Source organism: Lepisosteus platostomus, chromosome 27 (genome assembly GCF_059453375.1).
Source record: "Lepisosteus platostomus isolate fLepPlt1 chromosome 27, fLepPlt1.hap1, whole genome shotgun sequence".
Lineage (NCBI taxonomy): Eukaryota > Metazoa > Chordata > Actinopteri > Semionotiformes > Lepisosteidae > Lepisosteus > Lepisosteus platostomus.
Window position 1 is genome coordinate 5,215,682 of NC_142637.1, and position 26,788 is coordinate 5,242,469.

General features: G+C 41.6%; 3 protein-coding genes and 1 long non-coding RNA gene across 4 annotated transcripts; 1 reads left to right on the forward strand and 3 right to left on the reverse strand.

Moving 5' to 3' along the window:
- Positions 1–530: 530 nt before the first annotated feature.
- pnhd (pinhead) lies at positions 531–9,167 on the reverse strand. Its single transcript, XM_088621777.1, has 6 exons — positions 6,850–9,167; positions 5,938–6,083; positions 5,142–5,412; positions 4,341–4,522; positions 3,419–3,477; positions 531–2,022 (listed from the first exon to the last, which is right to left on the reverse strand). Exons 1-6 carry the CDS (start codon positions 7,052–7,054, stop codon positions 1,872–1,874), a joined length of 1,014 nt encoding a protein of 337 aa, XP_088477903.1. The 5' UTR covers positions 7,055–9,167; the 3' UTR covers positions 531–1,871.
- LOC148639100 (uncharacterized) lies at positions 6,837–25,317 on the forward strand. The gene is made up of 2 exons (XR_015930771.1): positions 6,837–6,970; positions 24,137–25,317. It is a non-coding gene; the product is annotated as an uncharacterized LOC148639100 (long non-coding RNA).
- On the reverse strand, positions 11,544–15,973 carry ccl44 (chemokine (C-C motif) ligand 44). Its single transcript, XM_088621779.1, has 4 exons — positions 15,425–15,973; positions 13,402–13,531; positions 12,875–13,022; positions 11,544–11,983 (listed from the first exon to the last, which is right to left on the reverse strand). Exons 1-4 carry the CDS (start codon positions 15,483–15,485, stop codon positions 11,975–11,977), a joined length of 348 nt encoding a protein of 115 aa, XP_088477905.1. The 5' UTR covers positions 15,486–15,973; the 3' UTR covers positions 11,544–11,974.
- Positions 25,118–26,786, reverse strand: pole4 (polymerase (DNA-directed), epsilon 4, accessory subunit). Its single transcript, XM_088621778.1, has 4 exons — positions 26,532–26,786; positions 26,028–26,112; positions 25,810–25,851; positions 25,118–25,511 (listed from the first exon to the last, which is right to left on the reverse strand). Exons 1-4 carry the CDS (start codon positions 26,784–26,786, stop codon positions 25,498–25,500), a joined length of 396 nt encoding a protein of 131 aa, XP_088477904.1. The 3' UTR covers positions 25,118–25,497.
- Between the last annotated feature and the right edge of the window lie 2 nt (positions 26,787–26,788).

Consider the following 26,788-nt stretch of genomic DNA (forward strand, 5'->3'; position numbering starts at 1 on the left):
TCCAGAAAAGTGCTATATAAGTGTAAGCAATTATTATTAAATCAATGTCCTGAAGGAAGGAGCTCAACTTCACTTAACAGGTGGAAGAGATTTTGTCCACAGTTCTGATTTCAAACACCTTATAAAGTCCTGGGACCTCGTGATAAAAAAAGATCTGTGAGATCGTGCCAGATGAACCAGACTTGTTCCCAAAGCCCATGTTGGGAATATATAATCTATGATTATGATGTCCTGCACTATTTGTCTAATGCAGATATTGTGCACTGAGAATTTTGTTGGCTGCCTTCGCTATCCTGCTCTGTGTTTTTATTCTGTACCTATTAAGGTTAATGCTGCCCTTATCGGTCTGATAGGAAGTGAGACTGGCAGTGTAGCTGGTACACTGCCTCTTTGTGGCGAAACTAAGACACCCTTGGGGATGAGTTTGTCTATGGGCCAAGTGAGGATATTTACTATTTTCAATCATTGGCTTAATCTATCAGTTGCCAAATTACTTGAACACCCACTGGAGAGTACAACTACTCAACATATTCACTTCAAGGCCTTTTTATTGAGTGAAACAGTTAGAATGTATTGTGAGGACAGGAATCCCCCAGCATGATCCACCATACTGTACGTGCACGTTGAAAAGTTTGTCTTCCGGATAGATTTTATTAATAAAATTATTTATACATATCTTACATATTATACAACAACACTCTTATTTCTAGAACACAGCGGGACCAAGAACTAATGTGGTATTTTTACATAGCTATCTCTCACTAGACAGATGTTAAGATCCTACTGGGATAAGAGTTAAGATTTCCCTGGACAACAGTTACAGCTTTCAATCACAATGTCTTGAATTAATATCCAATAAAAGATCACACATCTCTTCCCCTCACAATTTAACTTCTCCCAACATACATTTGTTGTAATCAGAATGGTGATATAATCCATTAACTCCACGGTGTTTTGTAGTGAGCTTTATTGAAAATCTGGCAGTGATCCGAAAATGTTGTTTTAATTGTCAAAATGACTAAAAATATATGTACTGACTTCTTATTTGCCCCCTAGTCGGACAGCATTAAATAACGCGATTCGTTAATTAAACGTCGCGCGGAATCGGGAAGATAACAGTGCCATCTTGTGGTGACATAAAAAAATAGTTTTCAGGCGCCTGGCAAGTACTCCCGTCTTGATTCAGAGGAAGCGATATTCCAGGCACTAGTGTGAAGAACGAAGGGAGTGTTTCACAAGACCACATTTCCTAGCTGTTGCAGTTCGCCTGGGAGTCTGCCCTGTGCTAATCTGTTAGCACAGGATGGAGTCCAATACAGTTATTTGCTGTAAATAACTGCCAAAGTTGTGAAAAAATAGATAAGCATTGGCCAATCGCGTGAACTGCCCTCTTGAATATTTCCGACTGCACCCCTGAATGGTTACAGAGCTCTTTCATAAACAAGTCTGGCGGCATGTAGATGTCTGAGTCTTTTTCACTCCTGTCCATAAAGAACACCTTCAAATGGTCACAATGTCACTATCACAAGCACGTCTGGGAAATGTGTAGTTGAGGAAACTGGATGTGGACTGAATCACAGGGTCGGGCCAGACAAGGAACTCTGTCACTGCAATGCTCTTTACTGTGAGGGACTGGTGTTGCGACAGTGGTGCTCAGACTTCCTGAAAGAGATTCTCTCCGCAGTTCTGATGATGTGCCTCTGCCCCGTTTCAAACACCTTATAATGTCCCGGGACCTCCACATTAAAAAAGGTCTGCAAGATTGTGGCGGACAAACCAGATCGGCCCCCAGACCCCATGGCGGGAAGCTTCTTCGTCTTTTCCGGAGCCTGGGAACCGGCCCGGCACAGCATTCCAGAGGGGGCCGGGACTCACGGCCGGCACGCGCAGGACGTGATGGACAGGACGGTGCGGACTTGGCCATGCCGACTGCGGAAAGCGTGGCTGTCGAAGTCTTGGGGTACACAGGACCTAGCGGGGCGCTCCGCCCACACCCGGCACTGCTCTTGGGGAGACGAATCTCTGGAAGACCAATGGAAAGGGAATCAGTGTTTTAGAATGCTCGGCATTCACTAGCAGGAATCCATCAGCGCAGCTGTGCATTTCGATCTCTTTCCATGAATAAGATTAAGATCACTTTATCGGCCATATACAATTTCTTTTCGCAGACCCCAGCTTGCTCTCCATGAGACACACAGACAGGGAGAGAAGCTTGGAGTCAGAGCGCAGGGTCAGCCTTTTATACAGCGCCCCTGGAGCAGTTGGGGTGAAGGGCCTCGCTCAGGGGCCCAACAGAGTAGGATTCCTCTGCCAGCCGGGGATACAAACCGGCAACCTCCCAGCCACAGGTGCAGATCGTTAGCCACAGAGCCACCCCACTGCCCCCAAATAATGGGCTCACTTAGGTACAGCGAGCCCCCAGTACATGTAGAGGTGATGGGAGCAGTAAGTTGTGACTTATAGAACAATGAAGTATACAGGGGAATAGATCCCCATATGAAAAATCTAAATATAGACATTAGGGACTGGAAAAGTGGAATCTCTGCAGATGTAACTTAATGCCAGGAGGCTTTTTGTATAAGAATCAATAGGGGGGAAAAAAATGAGGAGAATGTACCTGTACCTACCCAAATACACAACACTGTACAACTACACACCATTTTTAAACCATTTGCACTTTATCACCAAGCTTTACCTACACTTATCAATTCTTAACGTTATTCTGCTGCCTCTTAAATTCAGCCCCCGCACTGTCCTTTGCATTGTGTAGATTTTATTGCGGCAGAATGAAATTCTACTCATCGCACAAAGAGAAGATTAGGAGGACGTCAAGACCAGCAAGCAGGATTTCCGCTATCTTTAAACAGCTCATCAATAATATGTGTAGTGACCTGGGATCCAGGCAACCAACCTTTAGTTGCTCATTTTGGAGGTGAAGATTTCAAGTAAAAACAAGACAGAACCAACCAAGCAATTCACAGAAAAAAACGATGGGACGTGCAAATGTACCTCAATAAAACAGCAGAATTGGTTTCATACATCAAAGGTTTCTGCTGGGTGTGTAAACAAATGCAATTGAAAAAAACTCCGCCTCCTAAGCTCCTGTTTTACAACGGGGCTTTTCTTTATTCCAGGAAGTGGGGATCCCACTGGATGGCATGCTGAAAGAAAGCCTGCGTCTTTCAAAGAGGTGTTGTAAAACAGCCGGTCTGTGTGCGCATTTCCATACAGTTCCAAACTTTAAAGCCACCCTCTGTGGCAGCTGGCAAGTTGGCTCACCATTAACTGAATAAGACCTCGCTCACCTCTGACTCCTCCTAAAAAGAAAATCTCAGAAGAATTTCCCACACACACGCGGGCGCACACACACCCCCCAGACAAAACCAGGCTGAAGGGGCTCTGAGGCAGTGGTTCTTACCTGAGCAGACAACGATTTCCTGAGGTGCAGCTCCCTAAACATCTGCCGACATCAATTTCCTGCGGAAAATTACCAACATAAAGAGGACAATCAGCTCACAGCAGGCTGGGAATATGCAGGGGGCTCCCTTGGACTCCACAGCCTGGGCAGGGGGACCACTAGTTAGCATTTTAAGTGCGTTGATTTAGCTCTTGAGGAGACCTTTTGTGTACTCAGTCCTCACACCTTTTATCAAGGGTGTGAGGTGTGACAAAAGTTTTGCAAATTACAAGAACGTACTTATTTTGTGCCTAAATCACTTAATGAAACATCTGATAAAAAACATTCCTTTTCCTTTTTTTAAAAAACTCCAATCACTGTGTTTTCATATAGCTGCTTGTAAGAAATGTCTTCCAGTTAATGAAAAGGAACTCAAACGCAGAGTAACAACAAAGACCGCGTGTAAAATCAAGAGTGATTAAGGATGCATTTAAAATAAAGCACTAAATGTAACAGGAATGCCACATGCAAGTCACAGCAACAATGTCTTCTCTTCAGGGTCTTGTGTTCTGGGAAGTGTCATGCTATTATTTTGTGCCAGAGAGCACTGCTGAGGTGCCACAGGGCCTGCTTTTCCAAAATAACACGAAGAATCAAGAAAACTTTCATTTTAAAACCCTCCCTCAAAAGATCTATCACTTCCCATTTTTTTACATTCGGGTGATGTGTTCAGGATAAGCTAAAGAAGGCAGCGAGGTTCCTGCAGATACTTCACTGAGGTTAAGTAAGAATTGCTGTGTCTTTATTCTAGTGGTTTCTTCAAAACTGCACAACCCCACTATGCCAGTGCATAAATATCTGCTTAGTGGTGCATTGTACAATTCTGAAAATGAACATGGACTTGTATAAATGCTTGGTTTCTGCTCGAAGAGCTGCGTCTCACCTTAAGTTTCTCTTCCTTGACCCCATTGGAGTTGTAGAAGACTTCATAGTAATACTCTTTGTAGGACACCCTGTAGCAGTTCTCCCTGAGATCACAGGCTGCCGCTGTCTGTATCAGCTCCATTTTACTGGGCGTCTCCACCAAGGCTGAGCTGAACTTGGTCGGGACACAGGAGATTCCGTCTGGCAAAGCAACAGCTGGGTGAATACACTGTTCAAGACGAGTGGGGTGCGAGGTCTGGGCTTTGATTTTACTCAACTGTCACATTGAAACGTTTAGATTGCGCTGGACTCTGGGGTCTATCTCGCATTCACAGAGAAGCACTCTGTCACATATGCTCCATCAGATACAGGAGATCCACACTTTGTCCCCAGCATATTCAGAATGATAACATAGCATCCCACCTCACCTCCCAAGCCTGCACAAAAACACTATTTTCTACAAAAAGAGACCCATAATCTTAACGTTGCCATTATTGCCTATTTATTTTGTACGGAGCCGTTCAGCCAGATTCCAAAGGGCACAGTAGCGCTGCTTCTATTGATGGAAATGTTATTGGCTTCACACATGGTGCCTTAAGCTGTTGCCAATCTCTGCAGTCTTGCATCAAAACCAAACTAGTTTCTACAGACTCTCGTATTCAACAGTGAAACGGCTCAATTTATTGCGCAAAACGGGTGGGTTAGCAGAGCTTTTCATGCCCTTTATTGGTGCACAAACGATCGTTCGTACATTTTTGAAACTTGCGCGCATTGCGCACCTGATCCTAAAAACGTCCGTTATGAGATGGTCTGCACAAACCTGGAGTCCCGGGAGGCTTGGAGCACTTCCCCACATCCACGACGGTTTCGTACGGGGTTTCGAAGAAGTAGGTCTTGAGCGCAGGCATGCGGACGCACTCCGGCGGGCTGGGCTCGCAGTGACACTCCTCTGTGACCTCCACCTCCCGCACCCCGTCGAACAGCAAGACCCGCTCCACTCGCACCCCGGCCGAGACGCACGCCGCGCCCGCGGAGCAGGACGCCACCAGCCCGGCTGGCTCCGGCGCCTCGGGGGAAGGCTGGCGTTCGCGCTGCGACTGAGGGAAAAGGCGAAGGCGTCAACCGCAGGTCCGACACAATCTTTCATGTTTCGACCTGGACCAGCTGTTGTCTGGGATAGTTCCTTTGCTTTGCATTGGCCTCCCAGGAAGGTAAAGCACCCGAGCTACCTTGAAGACTTGCTCGTTAAGAAAAAAAGCTATCCCTCGTATTGACATAAGAAAACAACACAGTTGGTTCCTTACGTGAAGGGCAGACGCGTAGTTTTATCCGTGTTACATTAGACTACGGGAGGAATATAAAAACAAACGAGGCAGAAAGTCTCCTCTTGGTTGAAGAGTTAAACTCAGTTGGTGAATGCGAATCAGTGGGGCTTGAGACAAGAGATGGACTTTAAAAACGTTAAGATTGAAAATATAAACCAGAAAACAAAATCTCCATATTTGAACATCTAACGGCGAACCGATTATTTTAATTGTATACGAATCTTGCAGAATGGCTCCACCTAGAGGCTAAAAAAGGAGAGGGCGATTGATTTGGTTTGCCAAGCATTTTACCTTTTTGCTCCTAAGGAATTCCAGCAGTGAAGTGTGCTTGGAGTATCCGGGAATTCCCGATCCATACGACCCCGAGGCGCCCTGGTACCCCCCGCAGTGCGATCTGCACAGCCCCACGTCCACACTGATCGGGCTGCCGGAGACGTCTGCGCACAACGGCGTAGGCCAACAGAAAGCAAATTATATTTTGTACAAGACGTCGTCATTCACCTCAGGAATTTAGCTCAACAGCACATTAAACAGAAAGTGGTCCAGGTCAGCGTGCGTAGGCTGCAAAGGAACAAGTAATAGGCTTATTCCATGCTGAAAAGAGAAGAAAGAAAACGTTTCGGGTGCCGAAGAAGGCTCCACAGCTGAAACGTGGTGTTTTCTGTCTTCTCTTTTCAGCATGGAATAAACCTATTACTCGTTCCTATTAAACAGAAATATTAAAATCTCAAAACAAGGCCAGCCAAATTAAACATCTTGTATACATTCTGCAATGTGCTCGACTGGAAAAAAATAATATTTATTCAAGTAACATTTATTAAAAATAGAAACATATCCTTAAAGTTGGCTAAAACAATTCCAAGTCCTGAGAGCCTCTCATCATTTTAACAACCAAAATTCTTGTTCGAGCAGGAGTACATCAAGGTGGCTGTGATAATGTGGAAAATCGGCATACCCCCGTCCAGTTCCTGACCACTTTATCCAATACAGGACCACAGGAAGCAGGAATACAAAAGCAAAAGGGGCAGATTGCTGGCAGCACATTCTGCAAAATGCATTCAAACGTTTTCCCCCACAATAGCTTGGGAACAAAGTAGATGTACTGAAGACCCTACAGTGAATAAGTGGTAAAGACGTGCTCCATTAAGAAAGCCTCAGATAATTGCACAGCTCTTACTGTTGCTGTGAAGCTGAGTTACTCACCCTGGCCAACGTAAATGAAGTGACTTTGTCTCCGACAGCAGCCTCTCTCTGTGAACAGGTTTCTCTGGCCCACATGCCTGCCGAAGACTCCAGTGACTGAAGCACATGAAGAGAGAAACTGGTAAGTGGTCTCAAAAAATGGATTGAGAACATCACAGCACTTTCTGGCCAGCTGTAAGGTTGCATTGCTGCAGTTGTTTTGCATCGATGCAGCTGTTTGTAGGCTAATGGGAATCTGAGTTACTAGACTTGGGATTCTTGTGATTCTTCTGTTGTTTAGATTTCTTACACCAATTTCAGGGCATGCAAATCAAAAGCACCTGCAAATTTCACCACCACTGTCTGTAATTACCTACCTGATTCTCTACACTTCTCTGATCGGTAACACTAAATGCTAAAGGAAATGAAAAGTGACACATTGTCACAAACATTTCATCTGCTTTTCCCTTTCGGCTTTGTGTCATACAAGTTTCAAGTGGTTTCCGTTACCGATGACATAAAGCACAGCTCATAGTTGAACAGATTAGATTAACAAATAAAAGCTGTAAAAAGAACTCCAAATTCTGAAGTTAATTCCATAATTTTGGAATTGGATTCTTTATAGCAAGGTATGAAGAATACAGTGCACATTTTACTTCTGTATCACTATGTACTGCAGCTTTAGATAATAATCTTTTCCTATTTTCTTAGGTATAATGACAGCCTTTCCTTGCCATGTTGACACCTACAATGTAGTATGTTTGCAGTTACAACATTTTTTGGCAGCATATCTCAAAATAGCAGAAGCACAAAAGCACATGGTACTTACTGGCAGGACACAAGAAGCAGAGAGTGACCAACAGGCTTGTTGACAGCACATCCATTGCAAAGCTCCTGCAGTCAGACTGCTGGCTAGATTCTGCCACGATCCAGAATGGTGTCCTCCAAGGAACCAAAGATATATATATGCTTGCCTGTCACTGGGCAAGGCTGATAAACACCAAAGTGTTGTGGGGCAAGAGAGCTAATCAAATAGTCCCGGCAGAGTGCCTGTGGCACAGTATTTAAAGTAGAAAGAACTTCAAAGAGAGTCTTCAGAGCATTAGGCTTTCACCTCAGCTCTTGTTGTTTAGAGATCTCACTGGATGTGTGTGCTGACCAGGCCCACTTGATCTTAATTAACTGCTTTAAGCAGTTTTGGGCTCTTAAGCAGGGGTGATCTGAAGGGGGTCAAAGGCATCAATCATCTTTCGTCTCGGGGAGAAGGTGTTTAGCACCTCGACTTGAAACAAAAACAGTTCAGGCCCAAGTAAGCAGAATCAGCATGGGTCTGGAGCTTAAATACCCCACCCCCTAGCCTGATCAACATGCCACCAAATGGCTGCTCCCCCTAGACTGCAGACTGCATTCTGCTTAACAGTTCATGAATAAAGCTTTAGCAACACTGCACTGAAAAAAAAGTTTCACTGTGAAAGATAGTAGAGGTATTTTATTACTAAATTAGTTTGCAACTCATTTTGATTTTTAATTGATTTATAATGCTTGTGTATCTAAAAATAAACTATGTATTTTTTTTCTGCATTAGGGGTTCCTGACTTTGTCACTGTAGGTAAAATGAAAAGAGGGTATTTACCTCTTTAGCTTGGAGAAGAGGAGTGTTTTCTTCCAGATTTGTACAAAAACCATCACTTGTTCTAGTTAGTGAAGGCAGCTTCAAATAAGATGCACAGAGACGACAGTATTTTGGAAAGAAAGTGAAAAGAAATGTCACAGTCGAAATAAAGAGTGCCAGTACTTTCTGGTTGATTGCACCAGAGTAAATGAGTTTCTCTCCCCAGGCGTGATGTCTTCCAGGGTAATTGAGTTGCTTTGTAGTAATAACATTTGCTGATTAATTGTGGTTTTAAAATGAATACAGTGCAGAAAATTGATGGAGCTCCATTGACGATATAAGCACATACTCCCGTTTGTTTCTGTTTGCTATCCTATGACACATCTTCTGACTGACTGCTTAGTAAGAATTTGCTGGTGGTATGAAATGAAGACGGGGAGATAAAATAACCTTTTGGATGATCTTCACAGGTCTTCCTTGTAATACACTGTAAATATCTTCAGGCTTTAACATGATAAAAGGAGAGAGAAAACTGCTTCAGCATAATTGATTTGGATTTATCAAACTCTGATGATAATTGCAAATTGGGATGAGCATTTGGTCTGTTTGGGAGATATCTTTGATCATGTAGGAATAAACAAATTCTGTGTTAGTCACTTAAAGTTGTCCGTGATGTTGTTGTCTGTGCTTCATATTTAATATTCGAACGCATAGCGAAGTATTTTAATCAGCTAACTCCAGTGTAAGGAAGTGGAACCTCAGAGCAAAGGAAACCAGACTCATTCTGTGTTAATGTTTGTTAGCTTTTCAGATAAAACAATGTAAACATGAAAAAGAATTATTTAAAAAATATATTTGTTTAAAACATTGTAAGTAATGTTTAATTTGAGGCAGTTGCATTTTAAGGCGTGTCTTAAGCACTGTGAAAAAAATCTTTTACAAAATGTGACCTTTTCAGTGATCAACAACATAACTGGGATAGGGAAGATCCCATAGAGTTAAGAGGGCATAGAGAAAGTAGGACAAATGAAAGCTCACTCCACAAAAACTCACTACAAGTCATTATTGTGACATGAGGATATTGTATAATGTAATTGCATCAATTATGAATACCTTAAGAAATCTTCTATAACAAGATTTCTGCTGCTCAGCATTTTGTGTTGGTTTCATAATCTGTATGTAAGAGCTCAGAATGCATTACAGTTCCATGGATTAAGATTTTGGTCTTTGAAGTCTCTCCTGATCTTCTGCCACTTGTAGATTGCCCATATAGTCCAGATCAATGGCATCAAATTACTCAGATATTAGCTCCTGGGATGATTACAGCTGTGTTTTTTAGTGAGTCTCTTTTTGCTAGCCTTTTAAAATCCCAGTACTGTCTTGTGTCTGCTTTAAATAGAAGTTCTGTGCACATCTTTTTCTTCAGTTTCTGAAATGTATAGAGGATTCCCTTCAAATTTCCCATGGAAAATCCCAAAACCAGAATACTGTTGTTTTGTTTTGTTTTTTTCTATCCTTTCATATGCAGTCCTTACTATGCCCGATATCCTTTTTATTTCTCTTACTTCAACAATACTTAGCGGGTTGTTATCGATAATGATAAAAGTACAAGAATTCAGAGTATTTTACAACTGCAGTGTTTTTTTTCCAAACAATTTGTAACTGTTACTAAACATAATATCAGAACTGTCTTTTCTCCCATATGTAATATTTTTTCATTTCTTGATTCAAAAGGCTTGTGTAATTTCCCAACATTTCTAAACCAAAAATCAAGGAATGATTCCTCAGCCTTTTTTAAGACCTGGAATGAAAAAACAACAACAGTTTTTTTTTCAGGCATTTCACAGGCAAAGGCAGTAGCCAAAGAAGCTAATATGGACTTCATTTTTCTGTTTCATTTGAAGAGAGAATTACACAGAGACTGTGAATAAAACATGAGATAATTAACAGTACAAAAATAGTTTTTCCTTCAGTTCAGAGCCAGGGAATGCTACAATAAAGCAGGAGAAAGGCTGACATGTAATATAAACAGCAACTAGAACAAATTTCAAAAGCCTGCAGAGAGGTTCAGCAGATCTTTTGGTTGTAGAAAGTACTACCTAATGCATTAAGCTATGTTGCCTGTGTCCAGGAATTTCAGTGCTTAATAAACGTGCCTGACATTATGAAAACAGCCATTCACTTAATGACTAAACACGCCAGGAAAGAAAGAATGCAATTGCCATACCCCACAGCACTGTATAATGCCATTTGGATTGGCTGGGAATCAAGGATTTCTCCATAAGAATGGATTGTGGGAAAACCTTGCATCTAATTCCTTTTGAAGTGGCAGCAGTGCATAATTGTAAAAGCATTTCAAAGTGAACTGCACAGTTGGAAAAACATTTAAAAAGCTTGAAAGGATTGAAAACAAAAGGGGTGTGGGTGGAGGTATAGGGGCATTTCATATACTGTATCAGAAATCTGGGCTGTTACAGAAATGTTTGGCCGAAAGTAACGTTGCACAAAGGATTGTGCACTCTTCTTGTCTTTTTAGTAACTGATTCCAGAACTGCAAAGCATGCCACATTGTTTTAAACCACTGTATTAAGAGAATTCTTTTTTCTATCCTTAATAGGATTTGTCTTAGCCTTAATGCAAATCTTTTCTATGGTTCCTTATTTTGGCATAGCAAAGGAGAGAAACAGGTGAGTCTCCTTATGCTCAGAAAGCACGCTTTAAGTTTCACTGGATGCACATCCATATAAGAAATAATGTTTTGCAACACAAAAAAATAATATTTTATCAAACTTGAAATATATGGCAGTCCCTGCAGTTCTTAAAATCAGAAACAGATCACTTATATTATTGTAATTAGCACGGATTCCTGTTGCTCTGACAGTATTTCATTCTGAATTGCTTCATTTTTACTTTGAGATTTCCATACAATTAAAGTATTTTCTTGTTTTCCACCTTAATCTCAAAAGATTTCATGTGAAATAGGAAATACTCTGAAAAATACAGATCTTCAAACTATTTCAAAATGTTTATGTCCTGGCTTAATAAGGCTGTAATTGCAGAAAGATGTTAAAGTGGAGGTCTTTACAAACCATAAAAAGTCAGCAAGGGTTACAAAATCATTTATTTAAAAAGAATCCAACTTAAAATGTGTAAAAATATAAAGGAATAGCTAATACATTCTTTTCTAGTATTCTCTTTAGTTCTAACTTGACAGCATTCTTTAAGCCCTAACTGGTCAGTGTAAAACTGGGAGCCCTGTATTATATCTACTAAGGCAAGCATTTACAAATACTCAATAGAAAATAGTTCAGTCACGATTTAATACAGCTTCACCAGCAATACTTTGGTATAGTCAGCAACAGTTGAGATAATTGAATATGTATATGTAATAAAGATTCTGCTACATTAATGAAGAAACAACAAGACAGACCGAGGCCAACATACTGTACATAGAATAAATGCACATACGTTCAGCCCAAAACTGAAGATGCAAGCTTGTCAGTGCTCTGGTGGGGTTCTTCTCTGAAGTTTTCCTTATTTTGCCTGGGAAAAATATATATTTGTTACCTACAAATAACGTTAACCCCATTTAAAAGAGGCATGTTAACATTTCTGTTTCTATAATGAACAACATCAGTTATGTGGTTTTGCGATGGACATAATGAAACGCGTTTCTAATTGTTAGATCTAAAATTTTAATATCAAATATGAGTGTTAAAAGTAAAGCAATTACAGAAATGGAGCACAGATAATGGTATAGTAAAGAAGAATCAAAGTATGACCTTCACTAGTAATGAGATTACAGTCATATTTCCATTTTCTGTGTTCGGTCCTAGAAATATTCTGCGCATGTATTATTTTCACAGAATTCTGTCTGTTGCTATGAATTGAAAAGTGCTAATTATCGCTAGACAGATAGTTCTGAAAAAGCAGAATTAAGCAAAGTGGCAGTGCATATATTGACATAGCATGTATAACGTGTTCAGGATGTAGTATCCATATAAAATTCTTTTCTCTTCAGATTCAAGTCTATCTGGATCTTTTCACTATGACCTTATAGACACAGTCTGTGGGGACTTAAGCTCGAGAGCAGAATTTTGTCCTGATTTGTGGTCAGTATTCATAATATTACGAAGATGCAAAGGAGCAGGTAACATTTTTTTTCCAAGCTGGAAAGAAAAGAGACAGAACATTGTGTTTCTTGTCTTTTCCCTTCAGCATGGAATAAACCTTTACCAGTTCCTTTGCATCTTAAGCATGCTAACACAACTCCCTAGTCTATATTAGGAAGATGCCAATTAAGATGGAGAAACCATAGATGCATCAAACCAAAATAAACTGAATGTCATTTTCATGAAAGCACAGTTTAGGTACTGTAGATTGGTTTTACTCGGGAATGAAAAAGTGGGCAAAAAGCATCCAATGCCTGCGTACCTCGGTGATGAGTGGGAGATATCCCTGTGGCTGCGGCCACATTGATCTTTGTGCCTTGGTCCTCTGTCTCTGGGTCAGCTTCATCAGTAACCTCTTGACCTTCCGGTCTCTGGGGTCAGCACATTTCACTGCCCGCTTGGTGTATAGTCTGCAGCCACACAGAAAGCACAAAGTAAGCTCTGCAGGTGCATAGTTTAAACTTGAAGAGCATGATTGAATTAGTTTTTTAAAGTATACTTTATAACGTTAGATGCTAAGTTCCAGCACACAAGGGCTACTCCTTGTTTGTTGTTGGTATGTCTGGTTTTTTTTTCATTTCTGTCATTTTTTACACAAATTGTAATGTTTGTCTTGCTATCAGTGGTTTCAGTTCCTATCCTGGCTTCCGTTCAACCCTATTGCAGACCTCAAAGTTTGCATTGTAAGCTAGTCGAGAGTGTAAAAAAGGAGATTGATGAATGATGCACGATGATGCTCCTGCATACTGCATGCTTTCTAGCCTTTCTTATAACTAGACAGATACTTGCATGATAGCTTGTATGCTGCAGTCTGGCCCTTCTGTCTGGACCTCGAACCTCACCACGTCCTTGGCTCGGACTTTCCCACCGGAGTACTGCATACAGCACTGGATGTCCTTCTGCATCTGGACGCCTTTAGCTGTGCAAGCGAAAGACCAGGCTGATGAACCTCATTCATGCACAGGCCTTCTTACACAGCAGAGCCCATTGGATTTGCTCTTCACAAGGCCATTGGCAGATGAGCTCATCACTCTGGTGCTGCCTGCCCCTTGTGGACGGTGGTGATATAAGCTGTCACAATCCACTGATATAAACTGTATGGGGATGTTGGACAATTTAGTTAGTAAATAGCTTTTTCCAGTATGGGATCGCGGAGCAGCCGGAGCCTATCCCAGCATGCAGCAGGCGCAAAGCAGGATCCACCCCTGGACCGGACGCCAGTCCATGTCAGGGCCACAAATCGCACACCAGGGCCAGTTTTCCCAGATTCTCCCACCTGTATGTCTTGATTGTGGGAGGAAACCGGAGCACACGGAGGAAACTCATGTGAACATGGGGAGAGCATACATACTCCACACAGATAGCACCCAGGGGTCTAGCACTGTGTCACCCTTTGTTGTTTCTCAAGCTCTTGTGTAGTGCTATTATCTACTCTTGATTCTATTATTGCAACAATCAGCATAGCATCCTCAGAATTTTGTATTATATTTTTACTAAATATGTCCATTTTCAAACCTATCAAAGGCATATGGTGTATCAATGCAATACATGAGTTACATAGCCTTTTAAGTGATAAATGCAAACTCGGTTGTTAAACATACTGATGATTATTGTCAAACTGTAAACGTTTCAAAACTATCCCTAACCTGTCATAAAAATATTATTTCGATAACAAGGAAAGGTACCTACAATACACATTACTTGTATTGATAATTTTACTGCCAAGAGTTTATTTTCCAAGTTCTAGCAACTTGTCAGAGTGTACGGTATGTTACATTTGTTCCTAATATTATTGTCACACTATGCTTATGAACATACAGGATCGGACTTACTTAGACTAGTACAAACATAGTCTCTAACATACTCTGTATAGCTGCAGGAAAAAAAGGATACTAAATGACTAATTAGCATAAATAGGTCTATAGCATTAACACCCTTTATTGCACTTGAGTAAAAGGCCCCTGTAAAGACTGTACTCATTTAAATAGTGCAAACAAATCTGTGAATAATTCTTGGAATCTAATATTTGATTAATGTTATTTAAACATTTAGGATGCAGAATATGGAATATGATGGGCAGTGTCTGACTCTAATGTCGAAATTATCAGGTATCAAGCACAACCCATGCTGCTGATCTTCCCCAACTTGCTCGTTACAAACTGGACACTGCTGATGAGTGCCGGACTGGCAGTTCGGAAGAGGAAGGTGAACAATTTCGGTTGCGAAGCATCAATTGCACAGAGTGAATGTGCACCAATTTTCACCGAGAGCTTTTCCTTTAAGGCTCTCTGTGGCATGTTTTCTTTTTTGTGCCCACAGAGAATTGAATATTCATTTTGTGACTTTGATTTTGCAATATAGCAATTCACTCCTGGTTGTCATCTGCAATCCCTGGCAGACTTTCCAGCGGCTAGACATATTTTAATAAAGCTTAATGATTTGTGAAATATATGAAAATGTTTTTTTGGTCCAGTAGGTGTTTTCTGTTGCCATTTCGTTTTGCTTTCTGTATGTCCTTATCCAGATTCATTGTGTATACTGCCTCCTTTCACTTTTTCAGTTCTTTCTCTCAGATTAGCCCACCCTTTCAAGTTACTTCTTCACGTCTAGCTCTGCCTGTTGCTGTTTGGTCTGGGCACACTGCATCCAAGCTTCGCTCTGCTCTGCTACCTGCGTCTTTAAACCTGGCAGCCGTCTGCTTTCTTGAGCAGCCCAGCTCCTGTGCGGAATCACGCTGTGCCCCCTTCGAATGCAGGAAGGCTGGAGACAATGGCATTAGCAGCAAAGCCCCTAGCGATGAGATTCGTCTTACCTTCCAGACCCACGAGGAAGAAGGCGGTCACCAGCAACGCCGCAGAGGTCCGCAGAAACATGGTGGGAGGGAGGATGAGTCCTCTGTGGGTTTTTATTTTCTCTCCTTGATTTCTCTGCCTCTCGCTCTCTCTCTCTCCCTGTCCCTCTCTGACGGTCTTCTGCTGTCTGGCTGTGTTTCGTGCCCTGCTTCCTTTGCAGACTCTGTCGTTCCTCCTCCTTGCTCTAAAGTGCTTCTTATAGAACCTAATAAGTGAGTCACCTTTACGGCAGCCCACAGGAAACAAAGGGGAGCTCAATCACTAGTGAGGTGTGTCCTACTAAAAAATGCTTTTGGATCCCTGCAGTAACTTTCTTGTCAAGTATGCATCAATTGTAGAGACGCTACTGTGCCTGGGAGTCTTTGATCCAGATTGGAGAGCTAATAGGGAATGTCTATAACTCCAGGCATTTTTAAAAAAATTCAAGAAAAACTAGCAAACACTGCTGATAGACGTCTGAAACGCCTCCTTCTCTCTGCACTGCAATGCACTCACGTCACATGTCCTGGGATGTTGTCCCTGCTTCGCTTGTTGCTGTCACCCTTGGTGAAATTGTGTGCTGAGGCAGAGCAGGTTTTGTAGGAGGCGTTTCTGAAAAGTAGTGCCGTTTTGGTTGTCCTGCCAGTCGTTGGCGGTTTGTGTCTTAAGTTAGGAAATAGAATAGGAGCCAGTCAGTTGTATTTAAGCATTCGCAAAAGGCCTAAAGTTATCAGGAGCTTCCAGCATCTGATATTAATGACCCTTAAATTTGAAGTGTAAGTGCTATCAATTAACAGTATAATTGCCAGCTCCAAGGGCTAATATATTCAGTATAATCTAATTGTTTTCCCTGTTATTCCAGATCTGTTCTGTTGTGTGCTGTGTGAGTGACCTTAGACCTTGTTTTTCTTCCAATGTGGTTTTCGATTATGTCTCATGAATCCAAAATTCTCAGTCTTGGAGCTCATGACCTCCAGTCTGCTGGTTTTCAATCCAGCTGAGCTCTCGGTTAGCTGCGGTAATTGAATTGGACCAGTAATTTGGCTCATTAGATGTCATCGTCTCATTTTCATCTGATAAAAGTTTTTTTTAAAGAGATTTTAACGGGTCTGTAAAATGTAATGTAATGTGCGACACGGTGGGGCATTGGTAAACACTGCTGCCTTGTGGTTCTGGGATCCTGGGTTTGATTCTGATCCTGGGGTACTATCTGCGTTCTGGGGTTCCCGCTGTGTCTGTGTGGGTTTCCTCCGGGTGATCCAGTTTCCTCCCACAGTCCAAAGACACACGGGTAGATGAATTGGCTTCTGGGAAAACTGACCCTGGTGTAAGTGTGTGCATTTCTGTGCCTGTGTGCGGCATTGTGACGGACTTGGCATTGTGCGGCATTGTGACGGACCAGAACCAACAGTGTTGGCATTAAGATAATGCTTAATGCAATACCAAGCCCCAAAATAAAGGTAATTGCAGGGTTGTTTTTGTGTTTGGCCTCACACAGATGGTCATGTGATGATATGTATGCCATGGGTGTTTTAGGCAGAACATAGTAGAATTGGACCATTCTACTATGTTGGATATTAATATTATTAATAACAGTAAAATGGCAAAGTAGGAGGAAAAAAAATGCAAGCATACAGATTGCATGGAATTTACTAAATCAGTTTTGCAGTATGATTAGACTACGAATTAGCAGAACTTTAATAATAAAAATAATCCCATTCATTTATAGTAACAGGGGTGACATTCATACCTAAACCAACACACTTATAAAGATCTAAAGAACTCCTGTGTCTTCAGGATATTAGAGAGGATATTAATTCCTGACTGTGTCATCCAGGTGTCTGGACTGCCTCTTGACTGCAACCCATGGAAATGAGAACAGCGACAGTGTCTCTGCTGTGTTTTTGTGTGAGACAGACAAGTGTAGCTGCTAATCAGCTCGTCAGTCCTTGTGTTGAGCAACTCTAAGTGGATTGTGATTTCAATATCTAGCTCTTTCTTATAAAATTAAAAAGCAGACAAGGGTATCGTTACAGGGCACTGAATGAAACCCCAGTTCTGCGTCCAGAGACATGTAAATGGCTTTGTGTGACAGTGAAGGGCACCCTCTGAGAACAGAACTGAGTTTGAGGGGGGGAGTGAGGTGGTCATTAAAATGCATTTGAAGCTCTCCATGGTTTTGAGGCTACCCTTTGAGCACTTTTACGATTAAAGGATTAGATTTTCCTTGTCTAATCATGCCGGTACCTAATCAAAAAGCCCTAGTTTGGAAGAAATCCAAAATCTTCAAATGTTTTCAGATAACACCACAAATCCCTAATTGCTCACTCCGATGATATTTCATGTTCTGCAGTTATTTTCTTTGTGTCCTGGTAACCTTTATGCATTATTTAGCAACCCTCAAATCTACCAATTTAAAAGCAATCTCGACTTTGAGCAAACTAAACTAAACTGTGTCTGATCTCCATATCCTCTTCAATGGAATGTTCCCCTTGAGATCACACTCCATGACCATGTGGAATAGTAGTGAGATATATTTTAATTTACAAACATGCAGTTTATGCCATCCATGGTGATGTGCTTTATTATATATGAAATACTTATGAAATCTATTAAATCCTGTCAGTTATTCTCTTGTAAATATATGCTTTACATTTTGAACATTTTTACATATTTTGTGAATGTTTATATTCTACAAGAATATTAATGTTTTGCATAAAGTTGCAAAGTTATAAGTTCATTTGCCATGCAGAAAACAATACAGATGCACAAACCTAAGGCCAGTGTTCTTTGTTTTACTGATTGGCATGTTTTGGAAAAGCGACTTAGGGATTTAGACAGGGCTATATTTAATAAATGCTTCCTGATGCCGAACAGAGACATTGTGGAAAGGCGCAGTAGTCGTGTGGATGTTTTTATATTAAAAACAAATATTTGGCTTTTCCCAGCTGGTTGTGGGTAGCACTTTCTTCTGTACCTGTCAGTTACATGATCTGCCCTCTTACAGGCTCTCCAGATACACCTGAGACAGATCAAAACAGCTTAAACAGCAAGCATATGAGTGAGAAAGCGTGCAAGAATCCATCCTTTAAGAAAGTGGGTCACAATATGGCAGCTGCAAAAACATACTTTTCTCGTGACTGAAAGCAGTTCAGACTGCCAAACACATTTCCCACATATCTTGTGAGGTTATTAAGAGACCCGTGTTAAGCTTGCACAAAAAAATAACCTCTGTACAGGCTTGTTTTGCACGTAGGTTATGCTAGGGAAGTTAGCTGCCTTATTCTAACAGCTGCACCTTGAAAACCATGAGCACTGAAGTCTGGCACACATGCACAGACCATGGTAAAGGAGTACTGTCCCATGGGTGACACCTGGTCGTGCCAGAGGGTGACATGTCAGCACAGGCTGAGCGTATTAATAGGATAATACATCCATCCATTTTCTAACTGCTTCTTCCAATTTATGGGTAGCTGGAGTCCATCCTGGCAAACAACAGGCGCGAGGCAGGATACACCCTGGGTGGGACACCGGTCTATTGCAGGGCCACTGGATGTCCTTCTGCACCTGGACGCCTTTAGCTGTGCAAGAACAGACTGATGAACCTCATTCATGCACAGGCCTTCTTACACAGCAGAGCCCATTGGATTTGCTCTTCACATGGACATTGGCAGATGAGCTCATCACTCTGGTGCTGCCTGCCCCTTGTGGACCGTGGTGATATAAGCTGTCACAATCCACTGATATAAACTGTATTCGGGTGTTATTTCTCCATTGATCCATTTAGTTAGTAAATAGCTCTTTCCAGTACAGGGCCGCAGGGGGGCCAGAGCTAATCCCAGCATGCAAGAGGCGCAAGGCAGGATACACCCTGGATGGTATGCCTGTCCATCACAGGGCAGACATACAGAAGGGGCAAAAAATAAGAGACCACAGGAAAAAAAAGCTCTGTACAAAACAGATCAGATTTGGCTTCCACAAATCTGTGAGTTTTTTTGGATCCAATTTTCCGATTTTCTGCTAAGGACAGAGGTACTGTAACTAAGGAAATCCAGAGTTGTGTTGTGTTCGCATTTCAGGATTGTAAAAGAACATGTTGGACAATCAGCTCATGAGTAAGACATGTCAGCTGTGGCATACAGGGAGAGGGAAGATGTAATTACTTTCAGAACAGAGCAAACTACAATGTGTGTATTGTATAGTGTAAGAGCAGATCAAGCTCTGAGCCTGAATAGAGATTGATCTAAGACTGTATTCTGTTGGTGCAAACAGCCCCAGATATACTGGTAAAGTTACACTGTAGCATAGTAGTGCTCTAAATGCCCTCTGGTTCATACTAGTGAAATTAGTGCATACAGATATTGCTCTTGGAAGCATTGTTGTTTAGGGCTCATTTATATACAGTGTATCCTAAACTTATTTGCTCCATGGTGATGTTCTCATGCTACAGTTGTCTGTAGCCAACTACTAACTTCATTAGAAATCCTTCTTTGAGCAGACAGACCTTTCTCTTTGGTCTCTGTCTCCTCTGCTATTCTCTGCTCTATCCTGTCTGTTCTGCCTACCATCCTTTTGCGATCCTAACGGAATTTCTGGCAGGAATTTAAAAACACTTGTCAATTCCCAGATGATACATGGATTAATGAAGCTACACCTCTTTTGAAGGCATTGGTCTCGCGACACTGTAATCACAAAGGCACAAAAATCCCTTTTCATCTTCTACAATTCTGTAATCAAGCCTGTGTTTTTTTCATATGAAATTTGCAAAAGCACTTCCACTGACCTTTGGGATGTTCCTGCTATTTGCTATTTGACCCTCTTGCAACTTTGAACTGGGTTTCTGCAAGTAGATCAGAGGCTTGCGATGTACAGACAACATTTCATGCCTATGATCTCGTAAATGCTGAGGGATAATATTTTACAGGTTTTACCATTCTTGGCATCCTTATAAAGGGCTTATAATTTACATTTTTTTATGATTACTTTTAATGATTGGAAAAAGTTGAGCAAATCCCCCTCTTGAAGTTGTTTTTGTCATTCACCAGGGTTCTCAATCACAGTTCCCAACGCAGATCAATAATTGAAAGAGTGTGTTTGAGAGAGGCTTCAAATGCTTTTTCTGGGCTCAAACAATGGCAGTCAATCAAATAAAGGGAACATTATGCATGGTTTTTGTGGGAAGATGCAACAGGGCTACATCAGTAAAAATGCTTTAGAGAAGGTCTTTCAGTATTAAACCATCACCTGCAGCAGGAGACCTGAACTAGATTTCTTTTTAACCCAGTTCAAGATTTTTGTGACAAGCTGATGTCATTGCTTAGGGACACATCAAGCCATCCTTGAAACAACAGAATTCGTAGTTGTAGTGATTCATAAATGATGCTTACGAACAAGGCATGACTCATCTTTTGAATATAAAGCTGTTTATGAAAAATGACATGCATCCCATTGCGTGGTCATGAAAGTTTAACTTTTATCATTTTAAGACTGTTAAGATCTAAACTTCTGACAGACTGGCGCCAATGAGCCTGGCTATGTTTGGCAGCAGAAGAAGACAGAACAAGCATCAAAATGAACAGGAGAATGGAGTATAATAATATATTTAAAAGAACTGGTAGCTTAAGATAATATTAAAGACATTGGGGAAAAAAATAAGAGGAAATACCCAAAGTCTATGTCATTAGACTGCAGCAGACAGCAAAGTTTTTCAATGGTTACGTAAACCTTAAACAATATTAAAATGCCTGGAATTCTTTGGTAAGAAATTCTTTTGTGATAAAAATTGATATCGGAGGTAATTCAGGATGGCACCAGAAGGCTTTCTTGGTGTGTATTTAAGAGATGCACAGACATTTCCATGTCCCAGAAAACCATTTCTACAAAACCAGATACCTCCTCTTTTAACAAGTAAGTTGTCTTAAAAGAATGACTGAATGACACAGAGAGGTTGTGCGTGATTATAAGTTATTAATGGTCATATATAAAATTGGAAAGCAAACATTTTGGCGCATAGGAAAGGGAAATGCTGTTTAAGATGGGGGGAAACTCCTTGTATAACCTGTGTTCCAGGTACTTTGCCAAATGTTTCCAGATTGCTCCTGCTCCTATCCTGGAGATTACTATGTAATTCCGAGAGACTCCACGATAGTCTTGGAGGTTTGGTCTGTGATCCACTGTAATACAGGTTGTACATGCATCTATATTCAGGCTGCAAGCTATATTCAGCGTTGTATATTGAGTGTTAAGCTGCACAATAATTGTTTTGGCAAAGGCAATACATCCGTTAATGTGTACAGCCTTTTCAAGTGCTGAAATCATAGACATGCCTCCTGCAAAGGTCTGTTCCTCCACTTTAAAAGTATACTGCAGAGCAAAGGGAGGCTGCATTTAAAACACCAGTAGCTTGGTTTAAAGAAACTAATAGCTGCAATTTACAGAGCAATTACTAGCATGGCAATTAAGTGCGCTGAACATCACGTTGCTTAGCAATGGAGCAGGAGCGCTCCAAAACTGCATTAGGAACATCAGTGTTGGCTTGCAGCCCATTCCTTGAAGAACTCTACAATTTATACATGAAACGTGTTTAATCTAATAATGCAGACCTATCAACTTTGCGCACAAAGAGCTCTCAAAAGGGTAATCAAGCTGACATTCTCTCTCATCCTCTTTCCCTCCACAGGAGAATTTGACAGCTTTTGTTCTTGCTTCAGTTGGAAAGCACAAAGAGGCTTAAAATAGGGAGCTGTGCATTCGTGCCCTTGCGTTGAATTTGGCTTTAATACTTTGTCTTTTCTTGACATTTTAGTTAGCAGAATAATATATTGGCAGTAAATACATGCACTGATGCGCAGAGAGATGGATCAAATGGATAGCCAGCTTAACCAAAGGATAACCTGGTGCAAGACAATAATATAACATAATATAATACAATGCAGTATATAATGGGTGGCTCAGCAGTGCAGTGAATAGCATTGCTGTCCTGCAGCAATGGGGCCCTAGGTTCAATTCCAGACACCTATCTGTGTGGAGTTTGCATGTTCGGTAAGTGTAGGGCAAGATTTATGAATCATCTTCCAGTCCAACTGTTTCCAGCTTCAGTCCCAGTGTACCGCTTACAGCCATCACATAAACGTCCATCTTTCCATTTTCTAACTTCTTCCAGTTCAGGCTCACAGTGGAGATGGAACCTATCCCAGCAAGCAATGGCACATGGTAGGATATACCCTGGAAAGTGATGCCAGGACATTGCAGGGCTCATACATCAGGGCCAGTTTTCCCAATCAACCTCCCAGTATGTGTTTGGACTGTGGGAGGAAACCAGAGCACCCAAAGGAACATGGGGAGGACATACAAGCTCTCCACAGATGGCACCTCAGGTCTGGAATTGAAACCAGTACCCCAGCACTGCAGGGAAGCAATGTTAATCTCTGTGCCACTGCGCCACCCAGTGTTACCTCTTATATTAGGGCTGTTACTGCTTTTCAACACTTTACATAAAAAAAAACATCTGAAATTAAACACAAACACAGAAATGCACAATCTAATATCTTTAAACAGTAGGATTTACTTTAAAGCAAATGAATTTTTTTAAGCCAGTTTAAATGTTTAATGTGTTCATGGTGTTGTTGTACCTTATGCACAACATCAGTGTATTTCTTTCAGCTGATTCTCTACTTCTGCTCTATTTGCGTTGTAACACAATTGGTGAGTAAGGGCACATTGAACACCAGTCTTTAACACTCAGCTAGGCTGCCCTTGCCAGCTCAACTAACTTTCACTAGCTAATGACAGCTGTACAAGTAGTTGGCTCAGAACCTTGATACCAGTAATTGTAATTAACTGAGTAAGCTTCATTCTAGACGTTCATTAAAATCTCCATTCTATGGTCTTGAAGGTAAGCTTTTTAAAATGGTAAAATCCTATAGCTCAGCAGTTAATGTCAGCTCAGCTGACAAAAGCCATCAAGGAAAGCATTTGAACATTATTCTACTCCCAGTGGTTTCCAGTATTTCCAAAACACCATAGGCCAGTGTTTACACATCTTTGGCACATATTGTATGCATGTGAGTGTAGGGATTAAAATCCCCTGTGGTTTAAGCACCTAAGTGCTTTGCATGTAAAACCCTGTATTTGTAATGCATTTACATCTGTGATTGCTTTCTTTCTCAATTTTTCTTGTACATTTCTTTTGGATTGTATTTAAGATCTAATGAACCATTCAAGTTTCTAGATATTATCTTGATCAACCCGCAGGCTACATGATGTTCCAGCCGAAGCCGCTTATCCATACTGGGTATTAAATATTTATAGCACGTTTAGACCTTTAACACTGAAACCGCTTATATGATCTGACACATCAACTGTAATCACTTTAACAAAAGGCGATAAAGTCTAATGACATAATATTGCCTGATCTAATGAATCCCTGGTACTGTCCATTTCTGGGGTGTGCTTGTGACTGACAGCTCCCCACACTTCCTGCTGGTTTAGGATTGGCTGAAACAGTGGGCAGTGGATTAAAAAAAAAAACATCAGCAAAGTTTTTTTTCGCCCAAGGGAAAGCATGCTAATTCAGTATTTTTGTATGTTGCTTGCCAAAGCTCTCAAGCGCAGAAATCCATCTGATCGTGTTGTGCTCTCCGTCTTATCCATCTAAGTTAAAAGGCTGTCTTACAACATTCCTTCCTTTGCAGGACAGAGAATTCCGGAGGGAAGAGAGGAGAGCCATAGGAATGCCCAGACCCTGACCCCAAGGTGACACCGATTCCAAGCAGAGGCCGGAGTGCAGGAAGCTCCAAGGACAACAGTACCTCCAGCTGCACTAATATACCGAAGTACCTTCGGGAAGCACTAATTTTGGCCACCTGAAAGACCGCCACCTCCCGAATTCTAGCCAGTCCCCGTCTGTGCCCAGAGACAGAGCAGTCTGGATAAAGACGGCAAGCAGAAGAGTTTGCAAACACCCCATCCTGACATCTTCTACTTCCTGTACATTAAAGGAAGAACTGAAAGGATGAAGACGGGAAGACCAAACCTTTGCTAGGCACCCTTCATTTCCAGAAGGCCCGTCTCGGTAAGCTCCTCTCTGTGTGCAATAATGGTGAAGAACGGAGGAGTTTACACACATGTAAAAGACCCCATTCTAAGTGGAGAATACTCATGCGCGCACATTACAGGAACATACTGTACAGGGCATTGCTAATACAAGCAGGCAGGCATGCTACCAGCGAGTTCCCAAAAGGCATGTCTTCTGCTAGCACAGCCTGTTGATGCCACTTATTGTTAGTCTGCAGGCCTCCCAAAAGTTTTAAGGTTGTCTTGGAAATTTAAATGGGCTCAAATACTCAATTTGCAGTACTTAGCCCGTTGTCAAGCATGCATTTGCTTCTACAAATAAATAGTGATCCGGGAAACCAAAACTGCTAGAACAGAACTGGCTGATTCTTTCTCTCTGATCACATTAATCTGTCAGAGGGTGGTGTGGTTATCAGCCTTCGTGGTCTTTCTTGTATTTCAGAAAGACATCCCCCGATTCCTGGGATTCAGTCCGAATGTGTTTGAATTCCATCGCTTTTCAAATACTTTCCGAATTTCATTTTGTCATAAAAATTCAAACCCAAAATTACATCTTCATGAACAATTACAAATGTAATTTAATAATGGGGATGCAGTCATGTGGAAAATACATTTATTAGAAACTTACATTTACAGAAATGTTGAAAATATTTACAGTATAAAGTTCATCCTACAGCAAAATGCAAGTGACTTATTTAAGAGTATCTTTCATAGGGAGTAACAGTTGTTTAATATAATATATTATTGATCAATGTTCACTGACTTTTCAAAATGAATACCAGACAAGTCTTTTACCATCTTTTTGAGCTTAGTCGTGTGATGTATTACCTCACTGACAGTATTTTCCTGACATACACAAGTCCAGTGACCAGGAATGAACTGTAGAAGCTTAGGTTATACTTTCTTTATACTCCTTCCAATTCACTTATATTTTCTGGTTCTTGAAATGTTGGTAGGTGACGTCTGCTGAGGATACACTTCAGTCTAAAGTGCCTGAAAAATATACAGGAGAGGCACAAGAGGAGAGTTCATATGATGAACAAGAACTACACTGGCAGCGAAATCAAACGCTACAAATTACTGATCACAAGTCTTTTATGTTAGACATTACCAATAAAATAAAACTTAAATCCTAAACAGGAATAGAACATAGAGACATTTACCAAATACATTTTTGGATTGGAAAAATCACATTTATTTATTTTTAGTTCCTTGATCTAAACAATTTTCGTACAGGTTGTCCATGGCAGGTCATAGCATGCATATTTCAAGGAAGAAAAAAACAACATACCTTCAAGGAAGGCAAACTCATCTATTGCTTCAATGGCATTATCTGGGGGATTAAAACAAAATAAGAGTTAAGATTCACAAGTTACAAGCAGGGTGTGACCCGATTATTCCTTGAATGGCAAGATATCCTGCTCCTGCATACAGCAGTTTTATTGGGGTTACCGCTCTGATAGTTGTATACCAGAGTGGACATTCAGAAGAGGCGGAATGCGTTCTCACCCAGGTCTTTCCTCTGCAAGGTTTTTCTCTTGCCCTGCTGGGCGTAAACGAGCGCGTCTCTCGCTATCATTTCCACGAACAGCTCCTGTCACGAAAGACAACGCCGATTCGTTAGCCGAGGAAAAAAAAGGCCACAGCTGCACTACGGGGCACATCTCAATGTTTCTTTTTTTTTTTTCAAGCGTCTGGCATTAAAAAGCGCCGGTACCAACTTTGCAAAGGATTTGATCCACACGCCAGCCGCTGAAGTGTCCTCGTTAGACTCTAATCACAGGGACATCAGCTTTCTGCCCACGCACAGCTTGTATCAAGGCTGAGGAGCTGAAGGCTGAAAATGCCAACTAAATGAGACCCACCTGACATGAGTCAATTTACTCCTCGGCCTATTGCGGAGCCACATCATTCTCCAGTGCGAAGACAGGGACGTCTACGGTTATCGCCACTACATTGTAACTATACGGCGAGGTGCGCTTTTAAAGTTTGAGCCATGCGATGCCAGCTTACCGTCGCTTTGGCGATGATGAACACGGACTCCTGGCTCGCCAGCGTGACGTCTGGGTCAGCCTTCATCAGCGCCTTGATCCGGGACAGCGGCAGCTTGGCCAGGCGGGTCTGCGCCGCGGCGCCTCCGTTCCCAGCCGGCTGGCCGCCGCCGTCCTCCTCCTCCGGGACGCCTTCTCGGGCCTCCTCCTCAGCACCACTCCGGTCCGGCTCTGATTCGGCAGGGGCTGCCGACACCGCGGCCGCCGCCGCCGCCATCC